The 19,578-nt window shown below is 37.7% G+C and overlaps 1 protein-coding gene across 1 annotated transcript in view; it reads right to left on the reverse strand.

The window, feature by feature from the left end:
- Nucleotides 1-19,578, reverse strand: part of ITFG1 (integrin alpha FG-GAP repeat containing 1) — a 412,834-nt gene that overhangs the window by 218,162 nt on the left and 175,094 nt on the right. The window contains exons 7-8 of the mRNA XM_007946857.2: nucleotides 12,986-13,047; nucleotides 5,778-5,859 (exon numbers count right to left, since the gene is read on the reverse strand). Of these exons, the coding sequence (XP_007945048.1) occupies nucleotides 5,778-5,859; nucleotides 12,986-13,047 (144 nt within the window). The remainder of the gene's footprint in view (nucleotides 1-5,777; nucleotides 5,860-12,985; nucleotides 13,048-19,578) is intronic.

Below are 19,578 nucleotides of genomic sequence, written 5' to 3' on the forward strand. Positions count from 1 at the left end.
CTGGGAAGAGGTAACTATGGGGAGGAACTGGGAGGGGAGCTGTTGCATTGTAAATTTTGGTCAATGACATGAGACAAAATATATGTGAACTGCTGTATGAAAAGTGAATTTACTCTGTAAATCTTCACCCAAATAAAAAAAAGACATGAAAGAAGATTAAATGCATACTGCTAAGTGAGGGAGCTCTGGTAGCATAGTGCCTAAAGCACTTGACTGCTAACCAGAAGGCAGCCACTCCCCGGAAGGAAGGTTGGGCAATCTACTTCCTTAGTGATACTGCCTCGGCAACCCAAGGATGGGTGGCTATGAGTTGGGTCCGACTCAATGGCACATAATAACAACAACAACAAGCGAAAGAAGCCAATTTGAAAAGGCTACTCGATTCCAACTATATGACATTCTGGAAAATACAAAAATTGAGATAATAAAAAGATTGTTGGTTACTAGAGGTCTGGGTAAAGGGTGATGAACAGGTGGAGCACTAGGGATTTTGGGGGCATGAAATGATTGTGTATGCTACCACAATAGTGGATACATGACTATAGATATTTGTCAAAACTCATAGAAATGTACAATATAAAGAGTGAGCCCTAATGTAAACTGTAGACTTTAGTTAATAATGATAAATCAACAGAAGTTTATCAATGGAAACAAATGTACCACACTAATGCATGATGCTAACAATAGGGGAAACTGTGCAGTGTGGGAGGTTGGGAAGTATATGAGAACTACTACTTACTTTTTGTCCAATTTTTCTGTAAACTTAAAAAAGTACTCTAAAAAAATAGTCTATTAAAAAAACCTGAAACTGTTTAAATCACTCTCTCTTTTGACATATATAAAAATCTCAGGCACTTCAGAGATTTTGACAACCAAGAACCATTATCTTCTACATATTTCACCAGACCAGATTTTGTTCACTTTCTTTAGGAAATTAAAGAAAAAGGCATTAAAAGAGCGGTTCAAAATCATTTTACTACTTCCCACTACTTACATAGAATGAAATCAATGTTTGTCCATCTCTTACTTATTTAGTAAACAAATGCATTTGTAGTCAACTTGTATATATTTCTACATTGCTACAGAAGCTCTCTATTCAAGCCAAACTGGTTACATATATAGGCATCAAGTCAAGGTCAGAGGTCACCAAGAAGACACAGGTTAGAGACAGGCTTTATATGAAACATTTTATTCACACAGAGAAGAGAAAGAGCATGACCAGCATCAATAGCAGGTAACAGTCCCCCATGGGCAGCAAGTCACATCCCACAGTACTGACATAGGGATAATAGTCTGCAGGTACCCCTGCTGTGTTGCAGAAGAAAGACCCTATTGCCTCCCCACCAGGAACAGATATAGTTATCTGCTGGCCAGATGCCACATAATGCACATAGTTAGCTGAGCAGTTCCTGGGAATGTTGATAAGCTGAGAGTAAGAGGATGTGCACTGATAGTCCACCAGCTATCACAGGATGTGTTTGGGTCAAGAAAGAAGTCAGCCCCCACTCTCATTCTAAGAAGCCAGGCTGACAAATCTGGCCTTAAGCACAAGGTTCATCTGTGGATCACGGGGCAAGATGGCAGGCTCTGCACAGTTGCCTCTTTGTACAATCTACTTCCTTGCTCTTCCTGGGACTCGAATAGAGAAGCAATGTGACTAATGATTTTGGTTTGCCCAATGTCCACTTTGAACCCTATTTTGAACAGTATGTCTATAGCATGCTGCACAACTCTGATGGGTGTTACTTCTGAACATCATTTGGGGGCTGAGTTCTTTTTTGTTGACATCCTTGTTCCTAAAGAGCATTCTGGCTGTACTTTTTCTTTCTTTATTGATATATTTTTATTATGCTTTAGGTACAAGTTTACAGAGCAGAGTTTGTTTTACACTTACACTTCGTGTACATTTGATTTCACCCCCCAATTGCCATCCCCAACCCTAACTCATTCTCTCCCCCTCCCTTCCCAGTAACCGCCTCCATACCCCTCATAGCTATGCACTCCTGTGTGTCCTGCATTTCATCCATGCAAATGTCGCCCCTCGGTGCCCTGTGGCCAATTGCTCCAAGGGATGCATCTCCATAGAGTATGTGGGTGCATAACCCTAGGTTGAGTGGTCTGTGTGTATGTCTTATTTACTATTGAGCTAAGAGCCAACCCCTGAGAATGAATTTTATTCCAGGCCCAAAGTGTATCCCAGGGCCATAGTATTGGGGGTCCCATCAGATTCCATCTGACCTGTAATTCTGGTCATTTTTGTGTTTTTGGATTTTGTTGCACATTTTTCCTCCCATTCTATCTGGGATCTCCAGTTTTGATCCTTTCCTGAGTGGTTGGCATTGGTAGCCTGGCACCATCTAGTTTTTCTGGTTTCAAGATCCATCATGTCCTAAGACTGATTGCTTCCAAATGTCTTTTTTTTTTTTTTTTTGCACTCTTCTTCACTTCTGATGATAGGAGATCATTAGCTGCATCTTAGATGGCCGCTTGAAAGCTTTTAAGACCTCAGTCACTACTCACCAGTGTAGGTTGTGGAACAAGACTTTTATGTATTTTATTGTACCAATGGGGGCTGAGTTCTTGAGTAACTCCTTCAGAATCTATAATGCACTGCCTGTGTACCAAGTCTAGTTAGGAAGTGCAGCTTGTACCTCTGATGCTTGCCAGGTAAAACCTTTGTAACTCTTTATGGTGAAGCCTGAAAAACAGCTGGACTTATCAACTTCAAGTTTTCATATCTTCATGTAGTATTGTTGTTATGTGCCATCAAGTAGGACCCGACTCATAGCGATCCCTCCTTGGGTTGCCGAGGCAGTTATCACTAAGTAAGTAGATTGCCCAACCTTCCTTCTGAGGAGTTGCTGGTGTGTTTGAACCGCCAGCCTTCTGGTTAGCAGTCAAGTGCCTTAGGCACTGTGCTACCAGAGCTCCTTCATGTAGTATTAGCATAGCTTTAAAACTGCTTCAAAGCCTTGTGCCAAATCCTACCTCTTCCATGAGGCTTTCTAGTGGTCTGTACTGCTAAAACACTTAGACTACATTTGTCTATTGACGTTAATTTCATAATAAGCAATGAAATACATTCTGGCTTCTCTTATATTGTTGCAGTTATTTGTTGCTTTATTTTTGTATTCATGTTTTAAGCATTTATCTTTTGTCTTCCTAGTTAGACTGTACATTTGTTAAAGGCAAAGACATTACCTTAAAAAATCCTGCTTTCTCACACTGTATTCAACACAATAATTTAAAGATAACAGAAGTCTAATGTTTGCATTTTTTTATAAGTTACGGGCCCTTTGAAAATACACAGCAATGGAATTCAGAAGACTGGATTAATTATACTTAATTTAGATTTTCTGTGACAAAATACTAACAACACTTAAAAAAAACTTTACTGGTTGCTAAGTATAAATTTCAGGAGCTCTGGTAGCATAGTGCCTAAGACACTTGACTGCTAACCAGAAGGCTGGAGGTTCAAACCCACCAGCCACTCTTTGGAAGGAAGGTTGGGCAATCCTACTGCTGTAGTGATACCGCCTCGGCAATCCAAGGAGGGGTCGCTGTGAGTCGGGGCCGACTCGATGGCACACAACAACAACAAGTATAAATTTCAGTTTCTTTCTGGTTATGATTGATTATTATCTTCTGTAATACGCTTCTCCATTACTAAACTGATATAACCACATAACAGAAAATTTGGAAAACGTTATAAAACAGTCTACTTTAATACAACTATTACCACTTTGATGTATTTCTTTTTAGTTTTTTTTTAAGACAATCATATTGTGCATCTAATTTAATGTTCTTCTTTTTCTTCTAACAGTATCATTTTTACTGGCTGTGTAACAATCCATGGAGTTTTATTCAGTTGATTTCTGAAAACATTTCTTTCTTAGAATAAAGGAAGTAAGTAACTTATCATTATTTTGGTTAATTATTTCCTTTCTTTATTTGGTAAAGGTTCCTGATTTGTTTGATTTTAACCCACCCCATCTGACCCTCTTTGGCTATACTAGAATAGCCTAAGTTTAGAGTAGACTAGATTTTTTAATGTAGAGATACCACCTCGGAAACCCAAGGAGGGGTCGCTATGATTTGGAACTGACTTGACGGCAATTCTCTTTCACACACACACATTCCAAAACCAAACTCACTGACATCAAATTGATTTCCGAGGCAGTATCTCTATGGAAGTAGATTATTCAAGCTTCCTTTTGAGGAGTGGCTGGTGGGTTTGAACTGCTAGTCTTCTGGTTAGCAGTCAAATGCCTCAGGCACTACGCTGCCAGAACTCCTATAGAGATATTAGGAGTCTTACATTTTGACAATATCCAACTAAAAATATACAGACTTTTAAAAAAGGATTACTGGATATTTATTAAACTTTTATTGACACATTATAAAAAAAGTACACTCACAAACTATCTAATGTTATAAAACAGGAGAGAGGAGTAGTTATGTTTCTTAGTTGATTATGTCCGATATTCTGCAGGTTTTTAAAACACTAACATTTTAACATCCACATATATGGTTAACACAATTTTCTGAAATTTGTAAACATAACTAATTTAAAAGTTCTTAGGGTTGGTAGGTGGGGTTCACAGAGGTGTATAAAGCTCATGAGAATTACAAAGTGCATTTTACACTTTTATTTCCCCAGTGGCAGACTTGCAAATGATTTCGCCATCTCTAAAAGATGAAGAATCATTGTTTTAGTTGAAGTCATCAATCCAGCTAATAAAATTAGTGAATTTAAAAAAACAAACATGTATTCTATCACTTGACTATTTACGTCAAAAAGTTGAAACCAGTCACCAAAAATTTACTCAAAACTTAAATGACATTCAACTTAATAAACTAAAATACAGGACACATACTGGTATTGTTGAAATGTCCATCAAATAACACTATCAAACTTCCTGCTTTTGTTGCCAGAGGACACCGCTCTACAACACCGACACTGAGCTGATTTAGCTGACTGAGTAAAGAGCATCAACAATTAAAAAACGCAGATAACCACAATGGAAAGACTCAAACTATACAAATAATTCCTTGTGTTCCAACCATGAGCCCAACACTGCTTTGCTCACAGTATATTCATGACAGCCTTGTGAGATGCACACTGTCATCATCCTCCCTCATTCATAAATAAGGAAACAGAGGTCTCTGGAGATGGTAACAGCTCACCTGCATTTGGAAGGACAGACAGGTGTTTGTCGGCAGAATTAAGGAAAAGCAGGACGACAGGGAGCTTTAGATGCCTTTTAGGAGGCGGACCACCCATTTTTCCATTTGACACAAAAATCACTTTAACAGTAACCAAGACAAAGGATAAAAGAGCCATGTGTTTTTTGTAAGTTTCTAACAAAAATGAAATTGATTTACTGTGCAGTCTTATAGGAAACAGAAATTCATATGTGGGAAATTCATAATGTATGTTGCTCTTCTTTGGAATTAAAATGTAAATTTTTAAAAATGGTTTTTAATGTTAAAGTTTTAAGAGTCAGATTAATCCCTCCAATTATCTATCTGTTCTATATTTTGGCTATACATATAAAGAACACTTTTTGGTATTCTCTAGAAAATCCTCATTGGCTTCCCTACTTTATATGCCATAAATTACACCCTATTGTATTTGGGAACTGACCACAGGCCATGTAGCATACTAGAATAGGAATCTTTTAAGTCTATAAAATTCTGTAAACACTGAAGTTATTTTCTGAAATGTGACCAGGTCCTAGAGAGAAGGAGAGTATGAAAGGTGAAAACAACCTTACCAAAGTCTGCGAATGCTGACTGTCCCACCACCATCATATTTTGAGGTTGTTCCAGTGTACTACTGACAGAGAAATTTCCATCCTGTCAAACAGAGAATTTTGGTTTAGACATCATCATCCACTTATTTGTCAGGTGTGGAACAAAGCATCTGGATTGTAGAAGGGATATAAATAATTTAAAGCAACAATGTGTTGCTCAAAATCATTCTAACCATTTATTCCACTTTTACCATAAAGTAAAAGAAATGGCTGTGAGGGGATGGAGATGAACATTTGGAGTGGTTTCTTTACTATCAGTTCTGGCAATGATATTATTTACCAAATCATCACCATAACTACAAACACAATGAGTGTCTCCTCCTTTCAAGTATGTGGGAGGCTTTGGGAGCATGAAGAAGTATGAAGCATAGTTTCAAAGAGCTTAGAATTGTTTTTAGAAGAAAACATGTAAGCTAAGAATGCAGAATTTCTAAAGGTAAAATATAATTGGTACAAGTAAGTAGCAAAAGTACTGTGTTTTACTGATTTCAAGGGAAGAAGGTTCTGTACTGGGAACAATTAGGAAAAGGTGTTAAAATGAAGTAAAAATTGTACTGATCCTTAAAGGGTCAAGTGACGTGCAGCTCAAGTTTATGTGTCAATGGGTAGAGGGACAAAGGGCTGCAACAGCTGCAACACAGCAGAAGCAACTAAGTCCAACAGAAAAGGAGGGCCTGGCAGAGAGCCTTCGTTTTGTTTACTCATTCTAAAATGGAGCAGTGTACATGTGACTTCCAAAAATAGTACGCATTGCTTTGTCTTTTCATTTCATAATTTTAGATTATTACATACAAAAAAACCAAAACATTGAATCTGGGCTTGTGAGCTCTCAATTTCGTACTGCATTCTCTTCTTATCAATAACAAGTCTATTCACTTGTTGATGTACTAACTTCTATAAAAACCAAACTCACTAACATGGAGTTGTTTCCAACTCACAGCAACCCCTCCTTGGGTCACCAAGGTGGTATCTCTACAGAAGTAGGTTGCCCAATCTTACTTCTGAGGAGTGCCTGGTGTGTTTGAACCGCCAGCCTTCTGGTTAGCAGTGAAATACCTGAGGCACTATGTCACCAGAGCTTCCTTGATTCCTATATACCAATATAATTTTAAATGATTTCCCCCTTCTGTGTTCCTCTGAAATTACTGTAGATTTGTAAGTCAAGTTCTTGAGAAATCATTAATGACTTTTATAGAAAAAGTCATTGGTACAGTGAAAGCAGAAATATCAAAAGCTTGCAGACCAGGAATAAGTAAGATTTGTCTTCTGATAGAAAATTTCCAAACACTGAAACACTTCATTGTCCACATGCAGAAACATGTTTTTCTACCTTTACTACAGCATTTGATGTACTTTGCATATGATTTTTCTATAGAATTCTTACTTAGATAAGTGTCTTAAACCTTAGGGTTCCCCTCTAGTCTTACTAGTACCAGAAATTACATTAGAGATGTTGTGTCAAAGTTCCACATTTCTGCATGAAATATTTTACAAAGATCACAGCATGGGTACAGAGAGAACACAATGTTTCCTGAAAGGATGGTAAAAAGTCTCTCTCAAAATATATAAACCTCATGTGAGAGAAACCTGAATATCAACTCATTATATTGACTCAACTGAGTGAATTACCCCATGGAAAGTCAGTGAAATTTGGTAAAGACTTCTGAAATACAAACATATCCAGAAATGTTTCTAGATACAACCTCACAATACATCTCCATCAAGAAATACTTGAGTACCTGTCAGGTGATGGGTTCCCCTGTCTAAGACTCCACATTCACAGCATCAACAGAAGAACAATATACCCTTCTAACTGATGGAGAAAGATGATATATCCTTGTCACAGTGAGAGCATGTAGGGCATATTATGTGTATAACAGAATTGAGAGAAAAGACAGTACTTTATTTACATGAATTTAACTTCCCATCATTATTACTTAGTTTTTATTCTACCTGGCAGTACAAACTTATATAACTTAATTTTTACTAATATTAGTCTTATTTACATATTTGATAAAAATGATTTTGCAAACTACACCATCACGTTATTATTCTCATTAGATAACATTTTTAATGGATCATGACTACACTTACTTTCAAAGATGAAGCTGCTATGTAGCTATTTAATGTAGGAAAAACGAACATGTAATCAATACTCTTTTTCATTCTGATCGTACACCAGGAGAACAAATAGTCTAGTGGAAAGAGCACTACAGTAGACAAACTACAAAGAGTTAGATGACATGAGCCCGGACCTGCTTTCATTGATGAGCTGTGTCATTCTGGGACAGCTGTGGGTCGTGGTTTTTCCACTGTCAACAACTGACAGGGTTTTTGAGAGGATAAAATGGTATGACACATATGAAAGTGTTGTGCAAACTGTAGAGTATCAGACACCTACAAGGCATTTTCACAATGCTGTCCTGAGCCCACGAGCTGCAAGTACGACCTTCATGGCTGCTCTCTGGGACTCATCCACTCCACTGTCTGCCTCTCTCTTACCAAACTGTTCTGACTGGCCTTCATTGCTTTCCTGCAATCCAAAGTTGGCCAACTCGCTAGAGTTCTATGGAAGCTATCGCCTTACTTTATCTACTGAGTTTTGGAATTATTGTACCATGATTTCAGGGTGGATGTTTCAGAGACAGACTTCCTTCCTCAACTCCTAGCTTCCTATTTGCTAGCCCGAGGCCTTCAATTTGGTTCTACTTTAAGCATCAGTTTACCAGATGGAAAAACTACTTTTTTATAAGGATTTTTACAATCTTTTATGATTTTTATAGGGACTAAATATTCTAACTAGTGCCTAGAACACAGTATACATTCATTTAACATTAGTTACTAGCAGTAGGAACACAAGTAGCAATATGACTAGTTCTGCTACCACAATTACCAAAACTATCCAATCATTGACCTACCCCATCAAGAGAAGAGACTTTTTGCCATTTTTTGCTTTAATTCTAGCAAGTGCTACTCGTAGCAAATATCCTTTCATGGATGACTCTCTATGCCTTGGCATATTTTAATATTAAATGTTAAAATGCCATATTTATAACGTTAAAAAATAATTTGAACTACATAAAACTTATTGTGTGTGTCTATCTTTATTCACATACCGAGGTGGCTTTCAACTGGTTTTACTTCCCAGGGGACATTTGGAAATGTCTGAAGACATTTTTGATTGTCACAACTGGGGGAGGGAGATACTACTGCTAACATCTTGTAGGCAGAAGGTGGCAGTAATACTGCTAAAAAACCTTCGAGGCACAGAACAGTTTCCCACAACAAAGAACTATCTGGCTCAAACTGAGAATACTGCCAAGGTTGAGAAATTCTGACATAAAAGGTGGTGGGTGTTGTCCAATGCTCCGTCTCCGACATTCTTCTCTCAACTCTTGCCAACTTCATGACATTCATCTATTGTCTCTCTTGAGTGCTGGTCTTACATTTTTTAACCACTTCCTTGACATGTCTCTTACCTACAGTAAATTGTATTTTCCCTGCCTAAAACTTTTTTTTTTTTTTTTTTTCTGGTCACCAGCATAAAACCCAAGTTAACCTGGATAACTGTCTTCTCATGTATAACCCTTCTTGATCATTCCCAACATTTCACTCCTAAAATCATTCACTTCCTTCTTGTCGTTGCTGTTAGGTGTTGTCAAGTTGATTCCAACTCATAGCGACCCCATGTACAACACAAAGAAACACTGCCTGGTCCCACATCATACTCACAAACCTTGCTATGCTTGAGCCCATCGTTTTGCCACTGTGTCAATCTATCTGGTTGAGGGCCTTCCTCTTTTTCTCTGCCTCTCCACTTTAGCAAGTCCTTCTCCAGGGACTGGTCCCAGCTGACAACATAACCAAAGCAGGTAAGATGAAGTCTGGTCATTCTTGCTTCTAAGGAGCATACTTCTTCCAGGAAAGATTTGCTCATTCTTGTAGCAGTCTACGGTACTTTCAGTATTCTTCGCCAACACAATTCAGAGGTATCAGTTCTTCTTATTATTTACTGTCCAGCTTTCACATGCATGTGAGGCAAATGAAAATATCATGGCTTGTGTTAAGTGCATCTTCATCTTCAAAGTAACATCTCTGCTTTTTAACACTTTAAATATGTCCCTTGCAGCAGAACTGCCCAGTGCAATACATCATCTGAATTCCTGACCGTTGCTTCCACGGGTGTTGATTGTGGATCCAAGTAAAATGAAATCCCTGACAACTTCAATCTTACTTCCATTTATCATGATGTTGCTTATTAGTACAGTTATGAGGATTTTCGTTTTCTTTACATTGAGATGTAATCCATACTGAAGACTATAGTCTTTGATCTTCATCAGTAAGTGCTTCAAGTCATCTTCATTTTCAGCAAGCAAGGTGTGTCATCTATATATTGTATTGTTAATGAGTCTTCCAATTCTGATGGTGTGTTCTTCATATAATCCAGCTTCTTGGATTATTTGCTCAGCACAGATTGAGTAAGCATGGTGAAAGTATCCTGATTGGAGGAGCAGTAGTATCCTCTTGTTTATGTCATACAACAGCCTCTTGGTCTATGTACAAATTCCTCATAATTAAGGGTTCTAGAATTCCCATTCTTTGTAATGTTATCTATAACATTCTAAACATTTTAGTACTAAAATCATTAATTCACCTCTTTTCTAGATTATTGTAAACCCACTTAGGTTACCTCCCCATCTCCAGATTTTCCATGCCAATGTATCTCATATACAGCAGCCAGATTAACTGCAGTAATGAAACCTCTATTGATCTTGCTCTCAGTACTTTAATAGGTGGTCAACAATTTTAAGAAATCATATTACTTAGTTTAGAAGAAAAGCTCTTTAGATCAGCAAAGATCAGCTGTCTAAACTAATCTTTCTCACTTACCTTCTAATATCTCTTTCGTGCTCTGGCAAAAACCTGCTCCTTTCTATTTTCTGAGTATGTTCTGTGTCTCCCACTACACTTCCTTGTCCACCTGCTCTTTTTTATTTTTTTTACTTCCAATCGCTAAAATCCTGCTCATTTGTACAAGCCATTTCAAATGCTACATCTATCTTGAAGCCTTTCTGGTAATTCTGGGTAGACCAGATAGAAGCTACTGTTTTCTCTTTTACCTTGTATAGCATGATGTTTATACACTGGCTAGTCTGGTTTTATTGGTTTGGCTGTATGTTCTTTTTGTCAATTACCAGTAGTATGTTACTGCAAAGTATACTGCTCATCTCTTAACTGAAAGTAATCCTTAAGTTTTTATAAACCACACATGATCTTAATAGTTAATTTTGAGTCTACATTCTCCTTAACTTGTATTAATAAGTTATTCATTGTTAAAATGGTTACCTGACCAACCTAGCTATTTGTAGATATATATGCCTTAGTCTCTATTGTTCAATAGCCAATTTATTAATTTTCTCTAAAGAAAACAATAAAAAAAGGAAAAAAATATCCCAAACAAAATCTATTCTCTCAATGAAGATTTATCTCCTATTGAACTGCTTTACTTTATTATGTTTAAATCAGCATCAGCTGAGAGGGTATCATATACTTGAGTGTTTCGTAGTATTATTGACATCTTCCACTTATTTGTAATGAGGCTGTTCCCTTCCAGTTGGACTCTAGTTAACCAAATACATATCACATGTTATAATACTTCAACATTCACTTGAAGTGGGAATGAAAGGGCATCTGCAAACAAACTGATATTCACTAGAAGTGGGAGACTTATAATTTTTTAAAAAAGCAATACATCAAACAAAGATAAATCTTTCTGGTTTAGATGTCTTTCTTTTTCTTTGCCCCATTTAAAAAAAATTAACTTAGTTTAAAAGTAGTTGGAAGACTTGATCTTCTCTAAACAAAGCTCCTCTCCCATCTTAGTTTCCTGCACGAAGAAATCTCAGTATCAGCATCATATATTCATTATTAACCAAGCAATAAGAGATGTCTGATAATGAGTCTCCCACCACAGGCTTCTGCTGTAAATCTTTTACATATTCAGCTTTTCAGCAGTATTTTAATAAAAATCTGTAAAAGGTTACAGTTCGATTTGGATTGAATAAAAGGGAATCAAGAGTAAATTAATGGGAAATTAAGAAGAGATCTAAAATTAAAATTTGGTGTCTACTGTATGTCAAGCACTTTAGGCACACAGTTTAATTTAATCTTCACAAACACTGTACAAAGGAGAGAGTTCTTATATCCATTTTCCAGATGAGGAAGTAGAAGTTTAATACTTGAAAGATAGTTGAACAACATCACTGAGTCAGTCGTTTGCCTGGTCTCAAATCTTGTCTACTATCAGCCTGAAATTCAACTTTTAAGATTCTTCATTAATTAATCTCTCATATAATCTATGTCAAGGAGCTGTGGTAACATAGTGGGTAAGGCATATGGCTGCTAAACACAAGGTAGGTGGTTCAAACCCACCAGCTGCTCTGCAGGAGGAAGATGAGGCAATCTACTTTCATAAAGATTTACAGCCTTGGAAACCCAATGGGGGTCCCTCTGAGTCAGAATCAACTCAATGGCAGTGAGCTGGAAACCCAGTGGGGTCCCGATGAGTCAGAATTGACTCAATGGCAGTTTTTTTTGTTGTTGTTGTTGTTGTTTGTTTTATTTTTTTAAATAATCTATGTCAAGCTAAAGAGAAAACGAAAAAACATGGTATCAATTTGGGAATCTCCTACTCTCAACTGAAATATCTATATATACTGGGAAAGATCTATGTATCTCGGTCAACTTGGCAGTAATTCTAGTATCTGTGGTTCTTATTTCTTTATGCAAGTCTAAAGGCAAGGAGGAAAAATTAGTCTTTTAAAATGCTTTTTCTTCATAAACTACCATGCTGACAAATTAAATGACAGTAACCTTGCTTAACAGCTGACAGCCTTGCAGGGGTCCTGTTAACATGTGCATTAGGACAGACTGATTGGTTTAATTGGCAGTCATGCCGAAAAACCTGCAGAGGAACTGATGCTGAATGAATCATTTCCTTCAGAATATTCAGCAGTTTGAATGCAGCAATGCAACCAAAGGCTCTTAAAGTTGTTCTGTTTTTTGTTGAAACCAACAGACCAAGTGATTACTTTGATTTTAGTTTTTAAAGTTGGGTGCTTTAACTGAAAGATATCTTTTAAAAATGCTTCAAAGAAAAGATTCCTTACCAAATTTTCCCATATCTCAAACTGGATGGTATCAGAGACAGACAGTGTAGTGAGGAATAAATCTAGAAAGAAAATAATAGAATTTTAAGTTTCATTGTCATTCTGATGTATATACATTTATTTAAAAACAGCAAGAAATGCAATACATAATTATTAACACAATTATACTTAATATATTTTAAATGATATTTTAATAGGTTTGGTCCACCAAAGAAAAGAAAGATGATCCTATATTAATACAATTAAGGAAACTGTATTTAAAGGGAGCATTTGGTATTAGTCCTTCAAAACATTCCTTATTTTCAAGAACTTTTATGTCTTATACATTTTCATTCCATGGTGGACTATGCTTTTAAAAGGATACTCTGATTACAGTCACATTTTGCTTTCTTACCCTAAAAGCAACGCTTGTCTATATATAATAGTGAAGTTTCAGAATTATATCACAGTAAAAGAGCATTCATGACAAATGTGTGTGGTGCAGTGAATTACTCAGATGGGCTCTTCTAGCCAGTCTTTGGGACTTCCTCTAGATGACTGGGTGAGACTGTAAATATAAGGGCTTGTAGTCCACCAAGGGAATTGGATAGCTTGCTAATAATGTAAATAAGGTACATCGCACTCTTGTGGGGGTGGGACTGTGCAAAGAAGGTATATGGAAGCCTAACGTGGGACTGGCCAGTTTTGCCATTCTGCTAGGCTTAAGATGAGCCATCCAAAAAGCAAAGTAGGGGGGAATCTCACTGCCTCAAGAGAGATCAGCCTGGAGTAGATAGAGTGCATCCCTGGATCCAAAACTTCTACACTGAAAAGCTGGCAGAGACAGGAGCAGCAGAGGGAGCAAAATTAAGACACCAGCATAAGACGGAGCAGCAGGCCTGCCTGTCCACAGAGCAAGAAAGCTGAGTGCCTCCGGGCAGGAGGCTCGTTGGCAGAGTGGGATGCACGGATCAGCAGAGCTAACAGAGCTCTGTTAACACCTGTGTGAGCAGGGCAGAGCAGAGGCCAGGCCGAGAGGCCAAGGGCCACAGAGAGGTGTACCTGAGGGTATGGCCAAGGGGAGACTGAGACTGTTCTGATCCAAGAATTGTATCTGTGTGTTCCTAACCTGAACTGTAACCTGTTACTTCCCTAAAAAGCCCTATAATCATGAGTATTGTCTGTGAGTTCTGTGTGACCATTACAATGAATTATCGAACGCAGTAGAGAAGTACAGAATGCCATGGGAGGGACAGCTGACGTCAGAACTGGTAAAAAGGCTGCAGTGTGGTGGCATGTCTGATTTCAACCTTACAGAAAGAGGCTGTAGGCTGCTGATGTTATTTTGGATCCTCCTTTCCCCCTTGTGAAGTCAGAGGAGATCAGAGGATTATGCCTCCATACCCTTTTTGTAATGTGCAATAAATTATGTTTCAGAGTTTGAGTAATAGAATTGTCTTCATGATAAGTTCCAATGGAAGTTTTATTACAAAATTCAAGAATTTTTATAAAGTTTCTTTGAAAAATAATAGGTGACAGTTAAATCAAACATCCTATTATGCAAAGGCCTATTGAACAGCAAATATTTTCTAGGAGTGGCATTTATCATGTTTGCAAAATGGCAATTTTTTTTTTAGTAAATATGTAAAGTCTTAAAATGATGGGTTGATTCAAGACTAGTTTTAAGAAAAGATTGGATTTGTTTTCTCCCCCACATTAAGAATGTTTAGAAAACTATCATTCATATTTTAATGGGTCTTCTATAAAGGGTTCATATGAATTTAATGAAGCTAACTTATGTAACAATTACAATAATGAAGATTTTCATAGGCTCCCCAGAAAGCTAATTTGTTCACTTCTATAATTACTTCAACTCAAAAATCTTGACTCCTAGTAAGTGGAGTCATTCTTCATGTGAACATAGTAAATGCCTCTGCATTTGTTTTCACCACAAGGAAGATGCTTTCCTTATGGATATAGAATTATAGTCCCATACAAAGATTTCTTTACTATGTCACATATACGGAAGTGTTTGCTTCCATTGTCATCTATGAAAACTCCCAAACAACCGCTGAGATTTGTGTGATGATGTACCTACTACTACCTCGCCTTCCCTGTGCGTCATCCACATTGTCCTCAGTATGATTTAAAAAAAAGAAAAAAAAAAAGTCCAAATTTGATCTCATTCTTTCTCTTCCAGGATGTCAGGCATGCCTCTTAGTCTGCTGTATGAGGGCCTCCCCATCTGCGGTAGTTAAGGTCATAAGTCAACTTGGTTTGGGCTGGTTTAGAGTGGCTGGGCAGCTGGATGTAGTATTCCCCATGATGGGACTGGTAATCAACTCCATGGTGGAATCTACTGGAGCAGCTGAGGAGCTGTGGTCTGCTTCCAGTACATACGGAGGAAAAAAAACAAAAAACCCTCACTGATGTCCAGTTGGATCTGATTCATAGGGACCCCTTCCTTGGGTTTCCGAGGCAGTATCTTTACGGAAGTAGACAGCCCAGTCTTCCTTCCAAGGAGTGGCTGGTGGGTTTGAATTGCTAGCCTTCTGGTTAGCAGTCAAGTGCCTTAGGCCCTACGCCACCAGGGCTCCCATATAAAGAAAAGTGTTGAGAAAGGTTTCGGAGCTTTTTGCCATGCTTGGACCCTGACTATAACCTAGTCTTTATTTAGCAACCTGCCATGTTTCCTGCTGATCTTGGGACTGTCTCTGGACTTGAGTTAGTGGCCTGGTGGTGGTGTTTGGTAATACTGGGACTGTGCCATTCTTGTTTGTTGACCTTGGCTTGTTAGCCTCAGCAGCCAACAGCTGCCTGAGTGAAGAGAAAGCCTCCAGCTCCAGTGGGCCAGGAGCAAGAGGCAGAGCTGAAGCCCAAGGTTGAGGAGCTTTCACACAACCCTAGAGCCTGGCACCCTGAAATCAGACTTGTAGCTTCAAAAACTAAGAGAACGACCTCCTGTTTTTAAAAGTCACCCATTTGTGGTATTTTCTGTTACAGCAGCACTAGAGGACCAATACACCATCCTTTCTTCCAGGATTATTTCCCACTACTCTTTCACAAGCAGCTTGTGCTCCAGGCAAAGTAGTCACCTGATTTGATCACATTCTTTCACATCTATTTGCCTCTGAACATGCTATTCCATCTCTCTGCTGTGTCCTTCTACCACATAGCCATCTGGTAAACAAATTCTTCAAAATAAGCTCAAATGTCAGTGGTTAAGGCATTTGGGTGCTAACCAAAAGGTAGGCGGTTTGAACCCACCAGCTGCTCCATAAGAGAAAGATGAGGCAGTCTGCTTCAGTAAAGATGTTACAACCTTAGAAACCCTATGGGGGGGTCACTATGAGTTGAACTTAATCAATGGCAATGGGTTTGGGTCCCTAGGTACAGCTTTTCCTCCACTGTTATTTCATTATGATATCTCTACTGTACTGGTTATTACAACGTACAGTGGTATTTTAGTTTTTTCAAACTGTCTTTTTTGAGATTCTTGAAAACAGAAGTTATGCCTTATTAATTTTATATCCCCATGATTCCTTATGTGCTTGGAAATAGCATGTGTTTAAGTGATTGTTGAATAACTAAATGGCACATGCTCTACATATATTGTGATTCTTGCATGTTTGCTTGGACCATCTAAAGTCACCCTACTGTATCTTAAAATGTAAACAGTTGAGGAAAAAGTCTTATGTTAAAGTATTTCATTAAAAATAAGTATGACTGACCATAGTGACTACTGTACTAAGAATGCTTAGATGCTGTTACATTTTTATGTTATCTGGAAATGTAGATAAACAGTAAAAGAAAGTGACTAGAGATTAACAGTCACAGAGATTTGTAAGAATCACTAAGAAAAGAGTGTCAATGCAAGCTCTGAGCCATGTGAAAGAAACAAATGCCACAAGAAGGGCAATTGTGTTATTACACAACCTAACATAGGGGAGTATTTTTCAAATGGAAGTCATCAAATTTTTGAAACTCTTTACTCTTGAGAATAAATGAGGCACCTTTCAATAAGGAAGCAAAGGCTCAATGCCTTCTACCAGTTAGCTTCATGGGACTGGAATAAGTATTGTGTTACCACAAACGGTAAAGCATGATAGTCAGAGAGAGTGGTGATGGGTCCTCGAAATCTCGTTCCATTCCTGCAAAAACTCAAAATGTCTTTTTTTTTATTGCTATTGTATTAGCCTCCATATATTTGTATAAAAAGTAATACATTATGAGCTCTCTATTGTTTCATGCATATTTAGAAATTTTAAGAAGTGTAACACATTACCGATTTCTATTCTCATAGCTTTTATTAGCTATTTATTAAGAGACTTTGAAAAATAGTAAAGTTAGATGCGGTTTGGAAATATCTTGTAAAACAGATTTTAAAAAGCCTCATGTTTGCTATTCAATTATATAAAGAGGTTATAGAAAAAATAAATGATTAATTATATGGAGAAATAAAAATAGAGACAATTAATTATTAACAATTCAATTATGAAGAATCATGCCTTGGACTGAATAAAATAAGAGTGAAATAACCACTAGAAAGAAATTTTAGTAAACAAAGCAATAAAGTTCTCACTCTCCTACACTAAGAATAACTCACACAGTAAAATAAAGCAATTGTACTCAATGAAACTGCAGTGGATGCAGAGATATGTCACCAAGATCTCTCTTAGGAATGAAAGACTTATTTCCTCGGCTACTGGAAGTAGTGCTGGTACATTTCTCAGTGGCCAGGCCTGATGGGAACAGCTTTGGCAGTAAAGAGCTACCTTGCCAAAGGTCTCGCCTCTTTCTGGGCCAGCCAGCATCCAATAAGTAGGCGATTCACAGGCATACAAGCCAAACCTTCTCCTAACTCAGGACAACACTGGAGGGTCAGTCCTTTTTCACAGCTTCCCAGGAGTCAGCAAAGTTTCTGCTGACACTGTATCACAAGCTCAACTCTGATTTCTTCTTTTCAACTGGTCTTGACCACAGAAGGATTCCCTAAAAACTGTCTTGCACACCAACCCTCTGGCTCAGATCATCTCATCTCCTGTAGGAACACAACCTACAAGAATTGATACCAAAAGTGACTGGAGAAAGCAGACACTAATATGAGATTTTGGAGTTGGATTACTTAATAAGGGACGGGCAATAAGGATTTCTTCACTGGTGGTAAGTGATGCACAGATAGGCCTGCAACTGTTAAAACTTTTACTGACTCTGTCCTTGGATATTATTTTGGTGGAAGGGAATGTACTTGCGGGTGTGTTGTTTTAGGCTTTTGAAATATATGAGGTAAATATTAACTATAAGGATAGTGGAATTAGATGGCTATTGCTAAACTCAATTGAGGAAATGTAAAAAAAAAAAAAAAAAGAATGAAAGAAAGGAAAAGGCTGAATATGATTGATCAGAGTGAGAGGTAGCACATGAAGAGACTCATCTCTGCAGCAGAGTGGCAGAGAAAGCTGAGGGCCAAAACAAGGACTTAATGATAAGAACTGAAAAGCTCTCAAGGTTAGATTCTCAACCTAAGCAGGTCCACTACACTAAGGTTAGAGACCTAGTTGATGACAGAAAGATAAACTGACCCATGGGATAGGAGCATCTGGGGTTGATGAACGAACCCAAAAGTCTTGAATCCTCAAATTTACTTGACATTTTAGAGCTTCTGGAAGTGGCACACTCTTCATTGCTAAAATATAGTATTCTCCCCAGTTATCTCCCCCCCCACACACATACTCTCCACAGTCACCCTCACCTTCTCTCTTGGCTATTAGGCCAAGAACTGAGGACAAGATAATCTGGTTAGGGATAATGGTCACATAAGGCAAGAAAGGGACTATACTTTAAGCCTGGTACTGAGCTAACATGTAATGGCAGTAGCCAGGACTATATACTAAGAGTATCTGATCAAAGCTGGGGCTGGAGAAGGGTAGAACAAAGAGTTGGTGGCAAGTTGATTACACTGGACCACTGCTACCCTGGAAATGGCAGCAATTCATTTTGACATGAATAGACACACGTTCTAGGTATAGGCTTTCCTTCCTTGTCTTAAAAACTAATTTTAGAATGCTACCAATGTGATGATAGCTGACACCACTGGCATTCACTTGAAGAAATGATCCTTAACAAAAGATTATATTATGCATTAGTGAATATTCAGAATATAAACTTCAAAATCAATTTGGTCCTTTTTCATGAGATTCTTCTAATAAGTGAAAATATTCAATGTATATGCAATTTCTTCCCCAGAAAGTGGACACATAGTCAAGTTAAGTATGTACAAAAACATTAAATGGTTTATGTTTCAATTATCTTGACTCATAGTTTGAAAGGATTAAGCTACTGCATTTTAATCATTACCAAGTACAGCACAGCCTTCCCTTCAAATGAAGAGCCCTCTGGTAAAAACTGGCATCAAAAGGAAGCCTTAGGAGTTTTAGAAACTTAAATTGGGAGTTTAACTAAACAATGCTAGGAAAAAACAAAAGTTAATCATTCATAAATAACACACAACACTCTTTAGATAAACTATAGCATGAAGGAAGAGGCTAAAAACTGTGATTTCTGGTACTGTATCCTTATAGTGAAACGTTCTGATGTTTTCAGAAAAAATATGT

The sequence above is a fragment of the Orycteropus afer genome, unplaced genomic scaffold (assembly GCF_000298275.1).
Source record: "Orycteropus afer afer isolate SDZICR_OR568_19922 unplaced genomic scaffold, OryAfe1.0 scaffold00009, whole genome shotgun sequence".
Lineage (NCBI taxonomy): Eukaryota > Metazoa > Chordata > Mammalia > Tubulidentata > Orycteropodidae > Orycteropus > Orycteropus afer.